The following is a 16,639-nucleotide window of genomic DNA, read 5'->3' as shown; positions in this document are numbered from 1 at the left end:
ACCCTCCTCAGCTCGACGTGGCTCCTGGACATAAAAAGCAGGAGCTACGCCTTCCAAACGTTCTTTTCTTTCTCTCCAGCTTCTTGTGAGATACTGTCTTACTTCACCACCCTTGCTTGAGACAATATTAGGATAACTTGATCACCATCATCCTGCTTCACACAAAATATTTCTATTCCTCAACCCAGCTCTCCGCAGCCACACCCACACCTTCACCATACCAGTTTCCACCTATTTGGAGACACTCTCCTCCCTCTTCAAATCATCTCAACACCCTCGAAGATGGTTCCCTTCAACCCTTGCGCTAAGTGGGCGGAAACTGCCACTCCCAAAGAAATCGAAAGGACTATGCAAGAGTGCTCAGAACTGGAGCTTAAGAATTGCAAGCTTCAGAGGGAGGTTCTTGAAGCGAACGAGAGAGTCGCAGAGGTGAAACGAGACAAGCAAAGGTACCATGACCTTAAAGCCGAATACCAAGGCTTAGAGGTCCGATACCACGACCTCATGGAAGGGTACGTGAGCTACACGACGAGCGCGCTCAAGAGAAGCCTTAGACTTGAGGATGAGGTCAAGCGTGTGAATGAAGAGACGAAGCGCGCACAAAAAGAGCTTGCGAAGATCAAAGACTTACAAGGTCAGCGTCCGACCTCGGAATTCAAGCAAAAAGCCAAACACGAGCTTAGGATTCGTGACAAGCTCATCGTCGACCTAAAGAAGAAGGTGAAGAACTCGGAGGGGGCGTGTGTGGAGCAAAAGTGGAAAGCTCTGCTGGGGACTACCGACCGTCATCTCGCAGAGAGAGAGTCCCGGGTGGAGGAAATTGAAGAGGAGGTGAATGAGAAGAATAATGAGATGAGGATCTTGAATGGGAGACTCCATTCGCTGGAGGTCCGCAACCCCGGATTTCAAACCGACGCGGGGGAAATTGGTGACCACCTCGACCGCTTCGTCTACCAAAAAGAAGTGGTCGAGGATAAGGCCCGGAAGAAGATTCGTGAGTTGGAGAAGCAGATCAAGGAATCTAGGAAAGATATGAAGGATATTGGCGACCAGCTCGACCACTTCATCCACGAAAAAGAAGTGGTAGAGGAGAAGGCCGGGAAGAAGATTCGTGAGTTGGAGAAGCAACTCAAAGAGTCCAAGAAAGCCGCTGAGGGGCACATCCTCGACGACGTCGGCTGCGAATATGTAGTCGTCCAGGAGGGGGTGGGAAAGCGGACTCGCGGGTTAGATCTGTTCGACTGCTGGGCATCATCATCGGATTGTGACTCGGTCAACTCGGATGGTTACTCTTCTATGTAATCTCTGACACTGTAGTTTACGCTTTTTTAAATGCATCCGAACATGGCTTTCCGAAGAAATCAGATAACTAGAAGCCGCTAGCCGAATTGTACGTTCCAAAGAATGATGAAGTGAAGGTGGAATCTTGTCTACAAGGAATAGTGCTGCAAACGCCAGTGACATCGGAGGCTCTCACGTCGCTGCAAATCTAAATCGACGACAATATTCAATTCCTATACGGTCCGAGCAAACACCGCTTGCAAAAACTCATTAGTGCCGCTCAAAAGGCCTTTACTGAACGCGCCCTTTTCTAGACAAGAACTGGCTCTTATTCGAGCAGAACAACGAAAGCAATTGTCGCCAAGCAGCCAGGTCAACGATAACTAGTTAGTTAGTAGTTAACTGTTAACTAACTTAACTTAAGTTAACTAAGTTAACTTATAACTAACTAACTAGTCCCAGGCCTGTGGCCTATGACTAATGTATGTGTGGCTAGCCGAAGCCAGGTGTGGCGAGAGGATTATTAGGAGGTAGTAATGTGTTGATAGATGTAACGAAGTAGAGAGGAGGTCTAACTAATGCAAAGTGGATCTGAAAAAATCATAGTGATTAACTTGATATCTCACATCTTCACCAGGACAATCTTTTATAGAAACTGCTACTCCAAATCTAGTGTTCTTGAACGACCGAGCTGCCTAGGACAATCCTGAAGCAACATGTAAAACATCATGTCCATGAAGATGTCCCCTGATATTAGCCCACTGGTCCACAGCTCTGGTTTCCAGTACTCATTATGTACTGCCGGAGAAGAAGGCAGTGATTCGTCTTCTAGATCTTCTTCCAGGCCACCCTAATGGCAAGATTCAATGTGAGCTCATGGATTTTGAGCTTAAAGATACTGATCAGAAGCCATATGAAGCACTCTCGTACGTTTGGGGGGGGGGGGTGAAGGCTCGACAGAAATCACTATCAACAACGAGAGGATGACGATTCGACCGAATCTGCACTTGCATTGCAATCCCTTCGAAACCAGGATTCTACCCGAACGTTCTGGGTAGATGCAATCTGTATTAATCAGAATAACAATAAAGAAAGAGGCCATCAAGTGAATTTGATGAAGAGCATTTTTCAAGGAGCGAAAGGGGTGGTCGTTTGGCTTGGAGAAGACACCGAGCAAACCAATATTGCCATGGACTCCCTAAATTGTCTTGTAGATGTGCTTGACAAATTTAGTATAGGACAGCAGGAGGATCTAAGATTGAAATCTCTCTTAAGAATCAATGTCCATCATCAAGAAGTAGTTGATGGCTTTCGAGACCTTCTCCAAAGGCAATGGTACCAGAGAGCCTGGATCGTCCAGGAAATTGCTCTTGCCCGCAGCGCTACCATCATGTGTGGGAAGAAGTCAGTCTCAGCAGGGATTTTTTCGTCTCTCCTGGATGCTTGAAAAATCCGTTGAGATATCTCCAATCGAGCCTCTACTAAATGTTATGTCCGGATTCTTAAGAGAGAGAAAAGACTCCTGGTGGACGTTAGAACGGGATCTCTTTGCACTTCTCCTTAAATTTCGCGACAGTAAAACGACCGAACAGAGGGACAAGATCTATGCTTTCCTTGGTATTGCGAGTGATATTACCAATGGGAATCTTGAAGCGAGCTACGAGACTAGTGAGCAGGATCTTGTTCAAGATATTATATCTTTCCTTGCCTTTGGAGTCAGGATCAATCGCCCTGTGTTCAGTGCTCCGCGATGGACATTGGACGATTTTTTCAAGAATTTACCCTTCCTTCCATTCATTGTTTCGGATGGAGTCAATCGATCGACCCTTTCGCCCAAAGCTTTAAAGTTTCTCTGTACAACACGCTCTCGAAGAACTCTAAGGAGAATCGCAGTATCCAAAAATGCACTAGGACAGTATATGAAGATATCTTCAGCCATCTCTTCGAATCAAATTACCCGAGCTGGAGCAATGATGGTGGAGTTAAGATTCTGTTAAAAGAAGCGAAAGAAGGACACGTAGTGATTACTAGGCATTTGCTTTCAACCACAAGTGTTTGCAGTAACTCGAAGGGTAACGACGACCGAACGCCGCTGTCGTGGGCCGCTGGAAACGGGCATGTGGCTACCGTCAAGCTGCTGCTCGATACTGGCAAGGTCAATGTTAACTCGAAGGATAGCAATTATAGCCGAACACCGTTATCGTGGGCCGCTAATAATGGGCACGAGGGCATCATCAAGCTACTACTCGAGACGGGCCAAGTTGACGTCGACTCGAGGGACGGCTCCGGTTGGACGCCGCTGTCGTGGGCCACTAAGAACGGGTACGAGGCCATCGTCAAGCTGCTGCTCGAGACGGGCCGAATCGACGTCAACTCGAAGAACCCCTACGACCCGAAGGACCAGACGCCGCTATCGTGGGCCGCTCAGAGAGGGCACAAGGCCGTCGTCAAGCTGCTACTCGAAACGGGCCAAGTCGACGTCAACTCAAATGACAGCTACGGTCGGACGCCGCTGTTGGCGGCCGCTGAGAGCGGGCACGAGGCCGTCGTCAAGCTGCTACTCGAGACGGGCCAAGTCAACGTCGACTCGAAGGACCGCTCCGGCTGGATGCCGCTGTTAAGGGTCACCTGGAATGGGCACAAGGCGGTGGTAAAGCTGCTGCAATCTTCTATAGTTACGTAGTTTGCTATAAAGTAATGTTTGCAAGTCTCCACCCACCTACCATGATTGATTGATTGCTTCCTGCCACACCTAGATAGGACCATCTTCTTCATCTTCACACAGTTCATGTGAATGAATAACATCGGGGAGAATCTCGTTGACAGAGGGTGAGCCTTGTCACGTCGGCCCCAAGGGTCCATCATGTACTAGTAGCATACAGGCCTTTCTGGCTTTAGAATGGGCATTCAATTCCACCTTCTCATGACATCATCGTATACTCGGGAACCGAGGGATGAATCCTATAAATCCACTGAATAGTTTCCCCGGCAGTCTACGACCGACTGTTTTATCGGCCTCCCATTGTTCGTGATCATCCCTTCGCAGAAGATATTTAGTATCGAACTATCTCTTTAACCTCGATAATACTTGGCTGTGTATCAGCTGGATGAGACGACTCGTCTCAATCGTAGTGAAGCTAGCTGACTACAGTGTTAGAAACCATGCAGTTATGGCGTCGGGTGTACTCACACCAGATAGCAGTCAAATGATTGCGTCATGAGCTTTACTGATAACTCGGTCCATTTGTTCGGCTCTCGAACAGAGTCTTCTTCATGATATTTGCCTTTCTGAAAGCCATTCCTCTTTGCCCTGATCGCGTAGCTGCCCATCTTGCCATGAGCGTCGAGAGACAAGGGTGACGGTGCCTGGAAGGAGTGAGGAGATGGAAGGTAAAAATCTGACGGCGGGATGCCGTTGCGAGTTTGTGGACAGGTCCATGCCAACGCAATGGTTACTGAAAATAAAGTTGGAATCGGGGTGACATTTGGTTCATGTAATTAGGTGTGAATGCTGATGGCTCACCATATAGAATGTCCCCGCAGTCATGGACGGACCAACATGCAGCAGCAGTGACCCTTGCCGGTTTGTTGGGATTTCTCGACATGGCATATGCAGTCAGAAGTGAGCTTGAGCTGACTTGAGACCGCGACGGTTGGAGGAAGGAAAGCAGGTGTTTCTGGGGTTGGTCTTCTACAAGGTCTGCAATGCTTAACGTATTAAATCTGCGCTAGTTAATGTATAAACTCCACGAGTTCTGGATTGCAGTGGATCTCTGACCCCTCTTAGGTGAGAATGGGAGTGTTCGCGATGGAGACGTCATTATGGATGATCCTTCTGTCTCGTCAAGCTACCACATGGTTGGGCGATCTCTGCGGCTCGGAACCTCCCTCTGACTTGGCAGGGAAAGCTTGAGATGTCCCATAGTTAGATATATGTGGCTCTGTCGGAACCACTACAATGATTGATTCAGATCCGTTGGTGACTGGAATGGAAAAGGAAGCGGAAGACACGGAGCAGTCGAGGTCTCGAGGATGCTGAACGCCTGAACCGCCAAATGCTGAGCTAATCAGTTCCGATAAGGTACGTGAATCGCTAGAGTACCAAATACCGATATCCCCCCGGCCCATCATCGCCAAGGGGCTGAAGGAACCTCAACATCATCGACTTTCCCATAGCAACCACCCATCCATCATCTGCGAACATCCTTTCCACCGTAATTCTACCTCTGTCGCTTCCGAAGAATTCCCTTCGTGGTGCTTGGATAATCACCTGTTCATCAATCCGGAGTCCTTCCTCCATCGCCGAAAATCGCGACCTGACTATCGCCTGCGCGGGCTTTCGAAGACTGTTGGCCGAATCCCGGACGCCCGAGATCTGACGAGGTTGAATTCGACGCGATAATCTTACCGGCGCATACGGTTGGTGAATCGCGATTCGCAGAACCACGGGTTCTTCTGTAGCGTTTGCGTGGGGCCCGCATTCACGGGCAACGCTTGTGCTAGACTCATCCTTTGCGAATCGACGACCAACGACACCAGCTGTCAGCTCTACGACTCAACGCTATCTTCATATCGCTATCCGGCAACCCATAATCGCATCATCCATCCCCGACCATATTTCCCCCCCAATTCTAGCTATTCTCACGCATCACTATGGCGCTCTGCGGCCTCGGCGGCTCCAAGACCGTCCAACGCAAGCTCGTCCTCCTCGGCGACGGCGCATGCGGCAAAACCTCCCTCCTCAATGTCTTTACGCGCGGCTACTTCCCAACCGTGTATGAGCCGACAGTGTTCGAGAACTACGTGCACGACATCTTCATCGACAACACGCACGTCGAACTGTCGCTGTGGGACACGGCAGGCCAGGAGGAGTTCGACCGGCTGCGTAGCCTGAGCTACGACGACACGCACTGCATCATGCTGTGCTTCTCGGTGGATTCGCCGGATTCGTTGGAGAATGTGGAATCGAAGTGGGTGGCGGAGATCGCGGAGAATTGTCCGGGGGTGAAGTTGGTGTTGGTCGCGCTGAAGTGCGACTTGCGTGAGGGGGAGGGCGAGGAGGAAGAGGAGAATGAGCCGAAGAAACCGTTGATTGAGTACCAGCAGGGTCTGGAGGTTGCGGAGAGGATTCGTGCGCTGCGGTATCTTGGTAAGTGGCATCGTCCATTCGATTCGTCGCCAGGTGTACTATGAGGGATCTCGCTAACTTTGCGGTAGAATGCTCGGCCATGAAGAACCGTGGTGTGAACGAAGCCTTCACGGAGGCAGCGAGAGTTGCCATGTCCGTCAAGCTGACAAAAACGAAGAGAAAGGGTTGCACCTTCCTCTAGGCTAGATAACGCTGGTCGCTTCTTTGAAATCACGCGGTACTTGGTGGCAACGATCTTATGCTTTGACGGGTCACGGCTGGGAGTTTTTAGGGTTAAAATTGGAGGATTCTCGTTCTCCTGGATACCTGATTGGCTTTGAGCGTGGTGGGATTTGCTTGATGTTTTTTCATTTACATTCATGGGGGAGGGGACAACACTGTCGCCGAGATAAGGCGCGCACCCTGCATATGGGCCCGCTTCCATTGATACTCATTCATTTATCGCCTCATTCGCCAATTCTCAATCTTGACCACTACTGTCCGCCTTGACTGATGGGAGTCCCATGGCGAGAGATCATGGTAATAATTTTCAATGTGAAGATGGTTTCAAGGGATGATACCTCTAATGCAAAGGCTTGACCACAATCACCCTCTGATTGCAACGTTACCGTCACAGTACAAGCTGGCAGCAAGAAGTAGGCGTAAGTGCTTTTATTCGTTCCGAAAAGCCTAAGGTACCCATGATTGAAATCTGGAATCGAGAACCCAGACCCGCTGCAAATGCATATAAAACTCCATCTTCCGATGAGGTTAACCATCGCCATCCATCCGCATCCGCATCCTACCACCGCCCCCCGGTCCCCGCCCTTCCCCTTAAATCGTCGTCTCGTACGCGACCGGCGTGATCGTCTCGGGCCGGTTGTTCTCGGTGCTGACCTTCCGGGCGTCCCGCGGCATGGCCGGCTGCCTCTTCAGCAGGATGGACTTCCCCTCGGCCTTGGCCTGGCGCTTGGCCTCGGCGTTGGACTTGACGCGGTTGAGGAACTCGTCGCGCGAGCGGGAGTGCTTGACGTGCTCGATGCGGACGTTGATGCGCTTCTCCATGTAGCGGTTGCCGACCTGCTTGTAGAGGATGACGCCCACGGCGGACTTGGTGACGTTGTAGACGACGCCGGTCTTTCCGTGGTAGACCTTGAAGGGCATGCTGTGGACGGTTAGAAAAATTGGGGGTCTCGCGACGGAGCGTTCGTGAGTGGCCTACCCCTTCTGGACTGCACCGTTGACGACAACATCGACGATATCACCGACCCTGTGATGGTGTTAGTTGTGCGATCGGTCGCTCGTTGACGGGTCCATCGTACCTGTAGGTTCGGAGGTAGGTGTTCAGCGGGATGGTGCCGTTCTTCTTGAACCCTTTGGCGAAGGCATATCGGGTACCCGATCGCAGACCGTGTGAGTGACCCATTTTGACGGTGGAAAGCTGGCTGGAATATTAGTGATGGAGTGAAATCGATTCGGTTGGGTCACGTACAAATTGAAGATGTGTGGAGGGTCAAACAACGGAGAGAGTCGAAATGGTGAGGTCGCAGCGAATTGTGTGGAGGAGACGGAAGGAACGCTGTGTGTCAACCCGGAAAATCTCTTTTGCCGAGAAGCGAGCGCCTCGCACACCAAAGCTGCACCATCCACACAAACCAGGTACCTTAACGCACACACCACACACACCACACCACACAATCATCCCAAAAGCCTCACACCCACTTTCTTCTCTCCTCCTTCGGACTCTCTCTCTCCCTCTCCTTCTCACTCCTTCCTCCCCATCACCTTCCGTGTAGCCCATCCCAACCCGCACACACTTCCACCATGGTTACCAGGAGCTACTCCAAGACCTATAAGGTCCCTCGACGACCGTTCGAGTCGGCACGACTGTACGTTCTCCCGGAGCGTCACTGCGGCCACTGAGCGCGGAGCTGGTCTCCCGTCATGTCGTTGATGAATTTGTTGGATTGACATTTGGGTCTTACTTTTAGGGATGCCGAGTTGAAGATCGTCGGCGAATATGGCCTGCGCAACAAGCGTGAGGTGTGGCGCGTGCAATTGACGCTGTCGAAGATTCGACGTGCTGCTCGGTAAGTCGTGGTCCATCTATCACTGGTTGCTTGATATCGCACCGTAATTCCAGGTTGCGATTCTTGGTGATGGCGTTTCGCTAACTCGTCGCCCTGCAGTGAGCTTCTCACCCTCGACGACAAAGACCCCAAGCGCCTCTTCGAAGGTAACGCCCTCATTCGCCGTCTCGTGCGTGTCGGTGTCCTCGACGAGTCCCGCATGAAGCTCGATTACGTGCTCGCCCTCAAGGTCGAGGACTTCCTGGAGCGTCGTCTCCAGACCTGCGTCTACAAGCTCGGTCTCGCCAAGTCGATCCACCACGCTCGTGTGTTGATCAAGCAGCGACACATCCGGTATGGCCTCCCCTCCACCCCTCAATATCCCTGCCTCCTCGCAGGAAGCGCAAGCAGATGCTAACAGATCCCACAGTGTCGGCAAGCAGATCGTCAACGTCCCCTCTTTCATCGTCCGTCTCGACTCCCAGAAACACATCGACTTCGCCCTCACCTCGCCGTTCGGCGCCGGTCGTCCCGGCCGCGTCCGAAGGAAGAAGGCCAAGGCCGCCGCCGCGAAGGGTGATGAGGGCGAGGACGAGGATGAGGAGGAGTAAGCGACTCGCCATCCCAGCGTTTACGACACGCCCTGGATCAGCATCGCCGGATCTTCTGCCGACGTTCATCGTTGCGTGGACGAGGTGGAGCTTTAGGGCAGTGGAATGGAATGGAGAGAAGCGGGGGGTCAAAAAAGGGAAATGTCCATTAGATAACCGGGTCGGACAGAAATTATCTCACTCATGCATCCTCGACGGAGATTTCTGCGAGAAAGCGTGGTTATGACCTTCTCATGAGTGCTTCAGGACGTTATGGGTAGCCAATGCTGAATAGCCAAAAAAATCCAATATGCTCATCTGAGATACCAATTTCCGTTCTGTAGACTTCAAATCCTCATGATGAATGTTCGCGAGTCGTTGTGATGTCCCGTAAATATTTCCTGTAAATTCAGCTGCCGGAGCGAACCGTAATAAAAATTTATTGCCATCTATACCCCCAACCACAAATCCAGAAACCATTTCAATAAATCCATACCCTACTTAAATTCTCTAATAATACCAAAACTTACTGGCGTTCCCTCTTAACTCCCCATCCCCATCCCCATCGTCCACCCGATCCCCAAAATCTCTCACCACCACCACCACCACCATCACCGCGACGATCCAACAATGTGCGCCAACCACCCATCCCCCCCGGCATCCCCCCTCTCCCTCCCCGTTCCCCCTCCCTTCACCTCCCCCCCCGAAAACCTCCTCGACGACGTCTTCGAATCCTCTCACCCCACCTCCCACGACCCCCACGCCGCACATGACCCTGCCATCCCCCCACCCCGCCATGAACCAGACGACCAGCCCCGCCTCCGCCAAACGCACGTCGCCGCCGGCTACCGCGAGGGGATCAGCACCGCGAAGGAGGGGAGCATGCAGATGGGGTTTGACCGGGGGTATGAAGTGGGCGGTGCGGTAGGACGAGAAGCGGGATGGGTGGTAGGGGCGTTAGGGGCTATATTAGTGGCGGTGGGGAGAGCTGAGGGGGAAGGTCAGGGTGGTGTTCGTGGAGGGTTGTCGGGGAAGGTGGCGAGGTTGTTGGAGGAGGCGAGGGGGGAGTTGACAGTGGAGGAGTTATTTCGGGAGGAGGTAATGGGGGAGTTTCGAAGGGAGGTGGAGGTAAGGGGGCTGAGTGTGGAGGTGTACGGGGGAAGGTTGGTGAAAGGGCATCCAGTGTTGGAGCGGTGGAGGGGACGGGTGAGGGAGGTGGTGGGGGAGGCGGGGATGGATGTGCGGTTGCTGGATATGGAGGGATGAGAGTAGCGAAGGAAATGAGGACAGGAGAGAACGGTCAAGCGGAAATTATATACTATAAGTCATCATTGGCTATGGGAGGGAGTACTTATCCGCTAGAACAACAGCATCGTCGCTATCTACGCTCCGCTTGGGCATGCGATGTATGCATTTCTATTCCCCCCAGTTCCCTCATCCATCATAACCCACCCCCAAAACGCCCCCCATCCAACCCACCCCCCTACAATTGCACCTCATCATTCACCAACCGCACCTCCTCTCCCGGCTTAAACGGCGGCAACCCCACATACGGACACCCATCGCACCGAAACGCGTCCCCCAGCGCGCAGTTACCGCAGCTCCCCACCTTCCCCTGCACCGTGAAGTCCACCTCCGCGAGGTCGTCCGCTCCTAGCTGGAACGTCTGTAGCTTCGCGTCCGCCTCGCTACGCGTCGCTGCGTCTTCGGCGGCGATCTGCTGTGCGAGGCCGCAGCTGCAGTCTTTGCAGGCGCGGCGCTTCTTGCCGGGCTTGGGGCGGCATTCGGGGGCTGGAAGGGGGGTTAGCGGGGGATGGGAGTGGGGTTTGTTTGGAGTAGGGAGGGACGGGACGGGAGGGGAGGAGTGTCAGGCAAACTTACGTTCGATCACGGGCCGCGTCATATCTTCCTCCGTAATGAACTCATCCTCGTCGATAATATCATCATCCTCCCCAGTAATAATCAACTCGTCGTTGTTATCAAAATCCACGAAACCAACGCCATTGGCCGTAGTCTGCACAGGTCCCGCGTCCTCCGTCTTCCGCTTTCCATTAATCGCAACCGTCTCGACCGGCTTCCGCCTCCCGAACCGCAACGGCACCGCACCACTATCCACCGCCGTCGGCTTCACCAGCTCCTCCCCCTCCACCGCCAACCCCCCCAAGATCCCCTCTCGCCTCTCTACCTCCCCCAGCCGCCCGCTCTGCGACTTAAACCGTCCCCCCGGCTTCAACGCCGCAAGCACCCGCGCCATGACGTCGCGTGTGAGCGGCGTATCAGGAACAGACGACTCGGGGCTAGCGACGAGAAGGACGAGGTCGTAGGTTTCGGTGGGGAGGGCGACGAGGCCGGCGACGAGGCGGTCGAGCATCTGGAGGTCGGAGGTGGAGCGGGGGTGTTGGGCGAAGAGGTGGGCGAGGGCATCGGGGTGGGAGGAGAGGGAAGGGGGAGCGAGGAGGAGGGTGCGGGATGTGGTATGGGGGTGGGAGGGGGTGGAGAAGTCGATGGAGGAGTCCTCGAGGACGAAGTGGGGGGCCATAGTGGCGGAGGGAGGATCGTGACTTCTAGTAGTTCGAGTAGTTCTAGTATCTTATTCAGGAGGGGATGTCAAAGGGAAAGTCGGATAGAGAGAGAATGGAGGTACCACAGGACACCAATGTGAACAGGAGATGTTGAGACGGAGTCGGAAGGGGTTTTCTTGTAGGATGGTGGAAGTGGTGTCATTCTCGGTCCCGCGGAAATTCGAAGTCTGATGATATCCATGTCTCCTCTTGGTGTCTGACAAATGTGGCGGGCACTGGCCGGGATTGGCCGAAAATTTGGTGAAAGCCGCTGCCAAGCTATGGGAATTGATAAAGCTGGATGGAATCACATGACTGTCATCCAACAGCATATATCACGTGCCATGGTCGGGAATGGCCCGGAATGGCTCTCGTCTCGACTCAAGTTTCGTGCTTCGACAGCACCTAAAGGTATGCATTCGACATCACGTCGAGCTACTTGCTGCGTAGTATCCCTCGGACATCATGGTATCCAATGACAAGGATGAGAGGAACATTCAATTCCCAAGATTGTGGATGACTAGATGTGATTGAAGGTCTAGAAGGTATTGATATTGGACTAGGACAGAGGGAACCCATGATGGTTTGTTGACAAGAAGAAAGAACCTCTTGTGTGACAACAGAACTGCTCTTGCAGTCGCGAGGAGATTCGGTTTCCGGTTTTGCATTTGGATTCTTCTCAGCGAACAGATGCCTTCCATACGCCTTACCTAAATGATCATACAGATAAACAGGGATTGAGCTAAAGCTAACATCAAAAGAACGCTATTAAATGCGGAGAGTATGGTAGCAACAGAAGGCATTTGACTGTCAAGTGAGTATATCACATAGCACATCAAACCGACGATTATTACTAACCTGAGAACCGCATGGAATTTACAGCAGGTTGACTTCAAAGCAATAGAAGTTCTTGTCAAAATTATACAGAATATATAAGAGCGTGGATGACTTTAGGTAGTGAGTGGGGAGGAGGCTGAAAATGATATAGCGCTGAAGGACTCTAGCAGCTTGACAACACCCTCGTACCAATTCGCGGCCGCCCATGGTAGCGGCGTCCCGCTGTAGTTATCTTTCGAGTCGACGTCGGCCTTAGCCTCGAGCAGTAGCTTGACGACACCCTTGTGCCCGTTCGCGGCCGCCCACGACAGCGGCGTCCGACTGTCGTTATCCTTCGACTCGGCGTCGGCCTTGGCCTCGAGCAGCAGCTTGACGACACCCTCGTATCGCCCATTCTCGGCCGCCCACGGTAGCGGTGTCCGACCGTCGTCGTCCTTCGAGTCGGCGTCGGCCTTAGCCTCGAACAGCAGCTTGACGATACCCTCGTGCCCAAAATATGACTCTACCATCAGAATTCTAGTGAACTGTGGATTGGAGTGCCACTGGTAAGCCATTTGCCAGTACACATCGAACCATGTCTTGAACCTCTGGGATCGGTTATCGCAGACTCTGAAAACAAAGTGTAACATTTGCTCGGTTGCACTATGCTGTGCTTTTCGGTAGTGAGCAGCCCAAGAACCTGCAGCATAATCTAAGTAGCCGTCTTTGACTGCTGCAGGGATCTGATCTGCCTCTCTATCAAATTCAGTGAATGAAAGATATGTAAGGCATACTCTGGCCATAAGGGTATCAGAATCCGTTAGAACAAGAGAATGTTTCCATCCAGTTCCCTCACTCTTCGCGAGAAGGAATTCTTTGCGGTCTGGTGGATCAGAGAGACCTTTCGATCCACTACAGTCACAGAGAACCCGCAGAGGTGTCTTACCGACGCTTCAAATCTCGATTCATCGTCAAGGTCCGGTTTAAGGTCGTCGTAGGAGCGATGATGGTCTTCTATAGCTAGAGCGATGTTTATTTCCCTCAGTGTGGGAGGCCTCGTTGCTCTAACAACGATAGAGAGTAATTTCCGTGCTTGTGGTCGATCCTCCTCCTCGATTTTTGTAAGAGTCGCTTCGTATGCTTCATCAACTGTAGACGGAAGGTCACTTATGGCTACCTTCAGTTTCCGACTTGTCGGTGGAATCATTTTGCGAATGATATCGAAAATAAGTGTCAACCAGAGGTATGTTCGGTGGCTTATCTTTGACAGTCCTGTTTCGAGATTTGACTGTTCTGAATTATTGAGTTTGAGCTCAGATCCGAGTTGAGATACTCTCCATTTGATAACTCGGTCGATCTCACGACTGATTTCATCTGATTCTTGCTCGCCGTGTAGCCGAATCGTGGGAAAGTTAGAAATAAGATCGGTGAAGCGCCGTTCGATGTCTAAGTAAGGACGACTAGTGATACATATTTTGAGTCGAGATGTATTATTTCCGGAGCTTGCTTGCTGGTAGAATGAACTGAGAGCATTAATAATCTGATGCTGCCCTGCTTTTGCGCATTCATCGAGGGCATCTAAGACGCAAAAGACTTCACCGGCATTCCGATCAGCCACCGTCTTTATTAGAATACTCCAGAGTGTAGGAAATGATTGAGAAAGTTGATGTCCGTTAGCAGCGAAATCCGACATAGCGTGTTTGATAAGCGTTGGTTTCCGCCGAAAGAGCTGGTAAAGTAGTGCCGCAAGCGCTGTAACTGCACTTTTCTGTACGTCATCGTCATCTTTGAAGAAGAAGTAGCAAGTTGTGCGAGCGTCCGTGTTTTTCAAGTCTTCGTCGACAAGAGATTTAGAGAGAACGGATTTTCCGCATCCAGGATCCGCAGATATCCAAAGAAGACCCGAGGAGCTGCTGTCCTTTCAGTGTCGGAAATTGTCATGATGGAGAACCCACTGGCAGGTATCTCTAAGTCGGCTAGAGTTCCTATCTTTGAACTGCTCGTAGTCGGAAGTCAAAGTACGCAGGGCTTGCATACAGTCCCGTTCCTGGTCGTACCATTCCACTTCGCAGATTAGCCGGCTAACTAAAAATTTGGCGGTTGGACTACCTCGTGTATCGCCTGAACGCTTATCGATCGCTTCTCGAAGCCACTCGAATGCTTTTCTTTTCCTCTCGCCATAGATGACTGGTAGGGAAACGTCAAAGTTTCCCATAAGGCAATATGCTTGATCCTCTTCCCTCGTGGTCTCTCGCTTTTCTGCCCATGACATTGGCTCATTGTCGCTGAATTGAGACAGATGCCCTCGAAGTGCGTCAATTGCAATCCCAGTGATCGTATGAATTTGCTGTTCTAACGAGTCTTTGTCACCAAGTCGCTTGCCGTCTCGGGAGAAAAACTCTACTGTCGCGGAGCAAGAAGCTCCTGTAGTGTCCAGCCTCTGGTGAACCGTCGACTCTGCCTAAACATTGGTTCCCATAGGAGCTCAGGAGACGGGGTGTGCTCTCCTGTTGAAACGTCTGAGAGATACACGTAGCATTTTGCTGCATCCCAGTACCAGCGAAACATGGAGTTGATAGTCTCCGTGAGCTCGGCGCTACTGGACTTGTCGATGCAGGAGGGATCAACCTAGGTGAACATACCCAGCAAGTTCACCTGATGGGTTAAACCCTCTTACCAACCGAGCTCCATTCCCTTTGCGCAATACTATGATTTGCCACCAGACAAGAGTAGAAGAATAATAAAAGCATAGCCATTTCTCGGGGCATTCCGTATATATAAGGCTAGTTATAACTTGTGGTCGGGTCAATCTGGCCGTCGTCCCAAACAGGCCTCTGGTCTAAATGGGCTCCGCTCCCCATGCTGACCGAGCCCAATCAGGCTCCTTAACCCAAATAGCCATTTATCGCGTTCCAATATCGTAGAGCGTACGGAATACTAGCCTCACGAAAGAGGCCCAGGCAACTTGTCCCAAGATGCCCCTGTTGATTTCAACGCCAATGAACAATCCTATCGCTGCCCATTACTCCCAGACTAAGCCTTATTAGGACTACACAATCTTTTCTTACATTCTATGGTAGAAACGAAATACTGAAAACTGGATAGGCATGCTCCAAAGTCGAAGCGAAAACTAGACAATGGCATTGACCAAGGTTAGTGAGGCATCATGGCTCAGATCCATGTCAAGTGAGTAAGGGGAGTTTCTGATTGGCGTTGGAGATGGCAGATCTACCGCCAGTTACGACGGCTGGTCGACCGGCAGATCCTCGGTTTTTGCGCAACGCAGGTGACCTGTAACCACTAGGGGTGTGTAATGTAAGATGTATGAAAGATAGAGGCTGGTGAGATTTGTCCACCACTTTTTGAGATTTGTCCACCATTTGAGATTTGTCCACCACGCTAGTCATATTATTACTAGCGTGGAAATATTTTACGTGTTATCTTTATAAGCGCTTTTGAGGGCTCTGAGGCCTTGACTAAGAAGAATCTAAAGCGTATTTCGATGTCTCGTCGTATTCATGCATTAAAGTACTTAGATTCTACTAACGTCGCTGTCTCTTGCGCGGGCTGAGTCCTTTCCAAGCATTTGAAGCCGTCTCTGCAGCAGCACGCTTAGGACGCTCTCGACGTACATCTTGAGACTGAAGCAGAGCATTTTGAGCATTGACTTGTGCAAATCTTTCATCGTAGAAAGCTTCTATATCTCCAAAGTGATAATTCCACGCCATTGTTGGAGTGCAGGAAGCAAACACCCCTCTTGTCGCGAGAGCCATATCCCGTGCTTCAACTAGTTCTGTAGGGTCGTTTTCCTGCCCTGTCTCTGCCAAAAAATCCATCACTGTGCCAAAGTCACTGCAGTTATATAGAACAGGCTGAAGTCGTCGACGCTCGATGTCAGCAAAGAACTCTTCTAACGACGGAGGTTGCCAAGCAGGCTATAGAGGGGATTAAGCCGTAGTAACAGACACAGTAACAGAGACAGGTGAAGACAAATGAGATGGAGTAGGGGAAGATATAGGAGTAGGTGAAGGGATCGATATAGATGGAGAAGTAGTTATAGAATTCGTAGCTGGTGCAGACGTAGGAACTGGTACGGTACCAGCTGTGTTTGTGTGTCGCAAGACCTCAGCAAGTGTTTGACCCTGGGGTTGAGGAGGAGGCTGAAATTGAGGGATAGAAGGTGGCACACGTCGT

General features: G+C 51.5%; 9 protein-coding genes across 9 annotated transcripts; 5 read left to right on the top strand and 4 right to left on the bottom strand.

Moving 5' to 3' along the window:
- The first annotated feature begins 263 nt into the window (after positions 1-263).
- Positions 264-1,399, top strand: P152DRAFT_490205 (uncharacterized protein). The gene has a single exon (XM_033682155.1). The coding sequence runs from the start codon at positions 283-285 to the stop codon at positions 1,300-1,302; it is 1,020 nt and encodes a 339-aa protein (XP_033532731.1). The 5' UTR covers positions 264-282; the 3' UTR covers positions 1,303-1,399.
- Positions 1,400-3,748: 2,349 nt separating this feature from the next.
- On the top strand, positions 3,749-3,964 carry P152DRAFT_399801 (uncharacterized protein; the record flags this gene model as incomplete). Its single annotated transcript, XM_033676537.1, has 1 exon — positions 3,749-3,964. A coding segment is annotated over one exon (216 nt), but the record flags the coding sequence as incomplete, so codon positions are not given.
- A 1,703-nt stretch (positions 3,965-5,667) lies between these two features.
- P152DRAFT_77447 (uncharacterized protein) lies at positions 5,668-7,002 on the top strand. Its single transcript, XM_033683243.1, has 2 exons — positions 5,668-6,430; positions 6,499-7,002. Exons 1-2 carry the CDS (start codon positions 5,935-5,937, stop codon positions 6,609-6,611), a joined length of 609 nt encoding a protein of 202 aa, XP_033532729.1. The 5' UTR covers positions 5,668-5,934; the 3' UTR covers positions 6,612-7,002.
- Positions 7,003-7,243: 241 nt separating this feature from the next.
- Positions 7,244-7,835, bottom strand: P152DRAFT_399903 (putative 60S ribosomal protein L21-B; the record flags this gene model as incomplete). The annotated part of the gene is made up of 3 exons (XM_033676540.1): positions 7,244-7,574; positions 7,632-7,679; positions 7,732-7,835. 3 exons carry the CDS (start codon positions 7,833-7,835, stop codon positions 7,244-7,246), a joined length of 483 nt encoding a protein of 160 aa, XP_033532728.1.
- A 242-nt stretch (positions 7,836-8,077) lies between these two features.
- P152DRAFT_508374 (40S ribosomal protein S9) lies at positions 8,078-9,280 on the top strand. The gene is made up of 4 exons (XM_033682583.1): positions 8,078-8,298; positions 8,401-8,499; positions 8,599-8,832; positions 8,909-9,280. The coding sequence occupies exons 1-4, from the start codon at positions 8,234-8,236 to the stop codon at positions 9,087-9,089; spliced, it is 579 nt and encodes a 192-aa protein (XP_033532727.1). The 5' UTR covers positions 8,078-8,233; the 3' UTR covers positions 9,090-9,280.
- Positions 9,281-9,698: 418 nt separating this feature from the next.
- P152DRAFT_483408 (uncharacterized protein) lies at positions 9,699-10,490 on the top strand (the record flags this gene model as incomplete). The annotated part of the gene is made up of 1 exon (XM_033681942.1): positions 9,699-10,490. One exon carries the CDS (start codon positions 9,699-9,701, stop codon positions 10,332-10,334), a length of 636 nt encoding a protein of 211 aa, XP_033532726.1. The 3' UTR covers positions 10,335-10,490.
- Positions 10,491-10,548: 58 nt separating this feature from the next.
- On the bottom strand, positions 10,549-11,842 carry P152DRAFT_459976 (DUF689-domain-containing protein; the record flags this gene model as incomplete). The annotated part of the gene is made up of 2 exons (XM_033679800.1): positions 10,950-11,842; positions 10,549-10,859 (listed from the first exon to the last, which is right to left on the bottom strand). Exons 1-2 carry the CDS (start codon positions 11,605-11,607, stop codon positions 10,552-10,554), a joined length of 966 nt encoding a protein of 321 aa, XP_033532725.1. The 5' UTR covers positions 11,608-11,842.
- A 528-nt stretch (positions 11,843-12,370) lies between these two features.
- On the bottom strand, positions 12,371-13,219 carry P152DRAFT_459975 (ankyrin). Its single transcript, XM_033679799.1, has one exon. It carries the CDS (start codon positions 13,018-13,020, stop codon positions 12,580-12,582), a length of 441 nt encoding a protein of 146 aa, XP_033532724.1. The 5' UTR covers positions 13,021-13,219; the 3' UTR covers positions 12,371-12,579.
- Positions 13,220-15,982: 2,763 nt separating this feature from the next.
- On the bottom strand, positions 15,983-16,605 carry P152DRAFT_459972 (uncharacterized protein; the record flags this gene model as incomplete). Its single annotated transcript, XM_033679798.1, has 1 exon — positions 15,983-16,605. A coding segment is annotated over one exon (159 nt), but the record flags the coding sequence as incomplete, so codon positions are not given.
- Between the last annotated feature and the right edge of the window lie 34 nt (positions 16,606-16,639).

The sequence above is a fragment of the Eremomyces bilateralis genome, assembly GCF_010015585.1.
Source record: "Eremomyces bilateralis CBS 781.70 unplaced genomic scaffold P152scaffold_15, whole genome shotgun sequence".
Classification (NCBI taxonomy): Eukaryota; Fungi; Ascomycota; class Dothideomycetes; order Eremomycetales; family Eremomycetaceae; genus Eremomyces; species Eremomyces bilateralis.
Note: the sequence above shows the minus strand (reverse complement) of the source record. Positions and strands in the feature narration are given on the sequence as shown.

Coding starts and splice junctions, on each gene's coding strand:
- P152DRAFT_77447 (XM_033683243.1), top strand. CDS start 5,935: ATGGCGCTCTGCGGCCTCGGCGGCTCCAAGACCGTCCAACGCAAGCTC. Junction 6,431..6,498: donor TCGTGCGCTGCGGTATCTTG/GTAAGTGGCATC, acceptor ACTTTGCGGTAG/AATGCTCGGCCATGAAGAAC.
- P152DRAFT_490205 (XM_033682155.1), top strand. CDS start 283: ATGGTTCCCTTCAACCCTTGCGCTAAGTGGGCGGAAACTGCCACTCCC.
- P152DRAFT_508374 (XM_033682583.1), top strand. CDS start 8,234: ATGGTTACCAGGAGCTACTCCAAGACCTATAAGGTCCCTCGACGACCG. Junction 8,299..8,400: donor CCGTTCGAGTCGGCACGACT/GTACGTTCTCCC, acceptor TCTTACTTTTAG/GGATGCCGAGTTGAAGATCG. Junction 8,833..8,908: donor ATCAAGCAGCGACACATCCG/GTATGGCCTCCC, acceptor CAGATCCCACAG/TGTCGGCAAGCAGATCGTCA.
- P152DRAFT_459975 (XM_033679799.1), bottom strand. CDS start 13,020: ATGGCTTACCAGTGGCACTCCAATCCACAGTTCACTAGAATTCTGATG.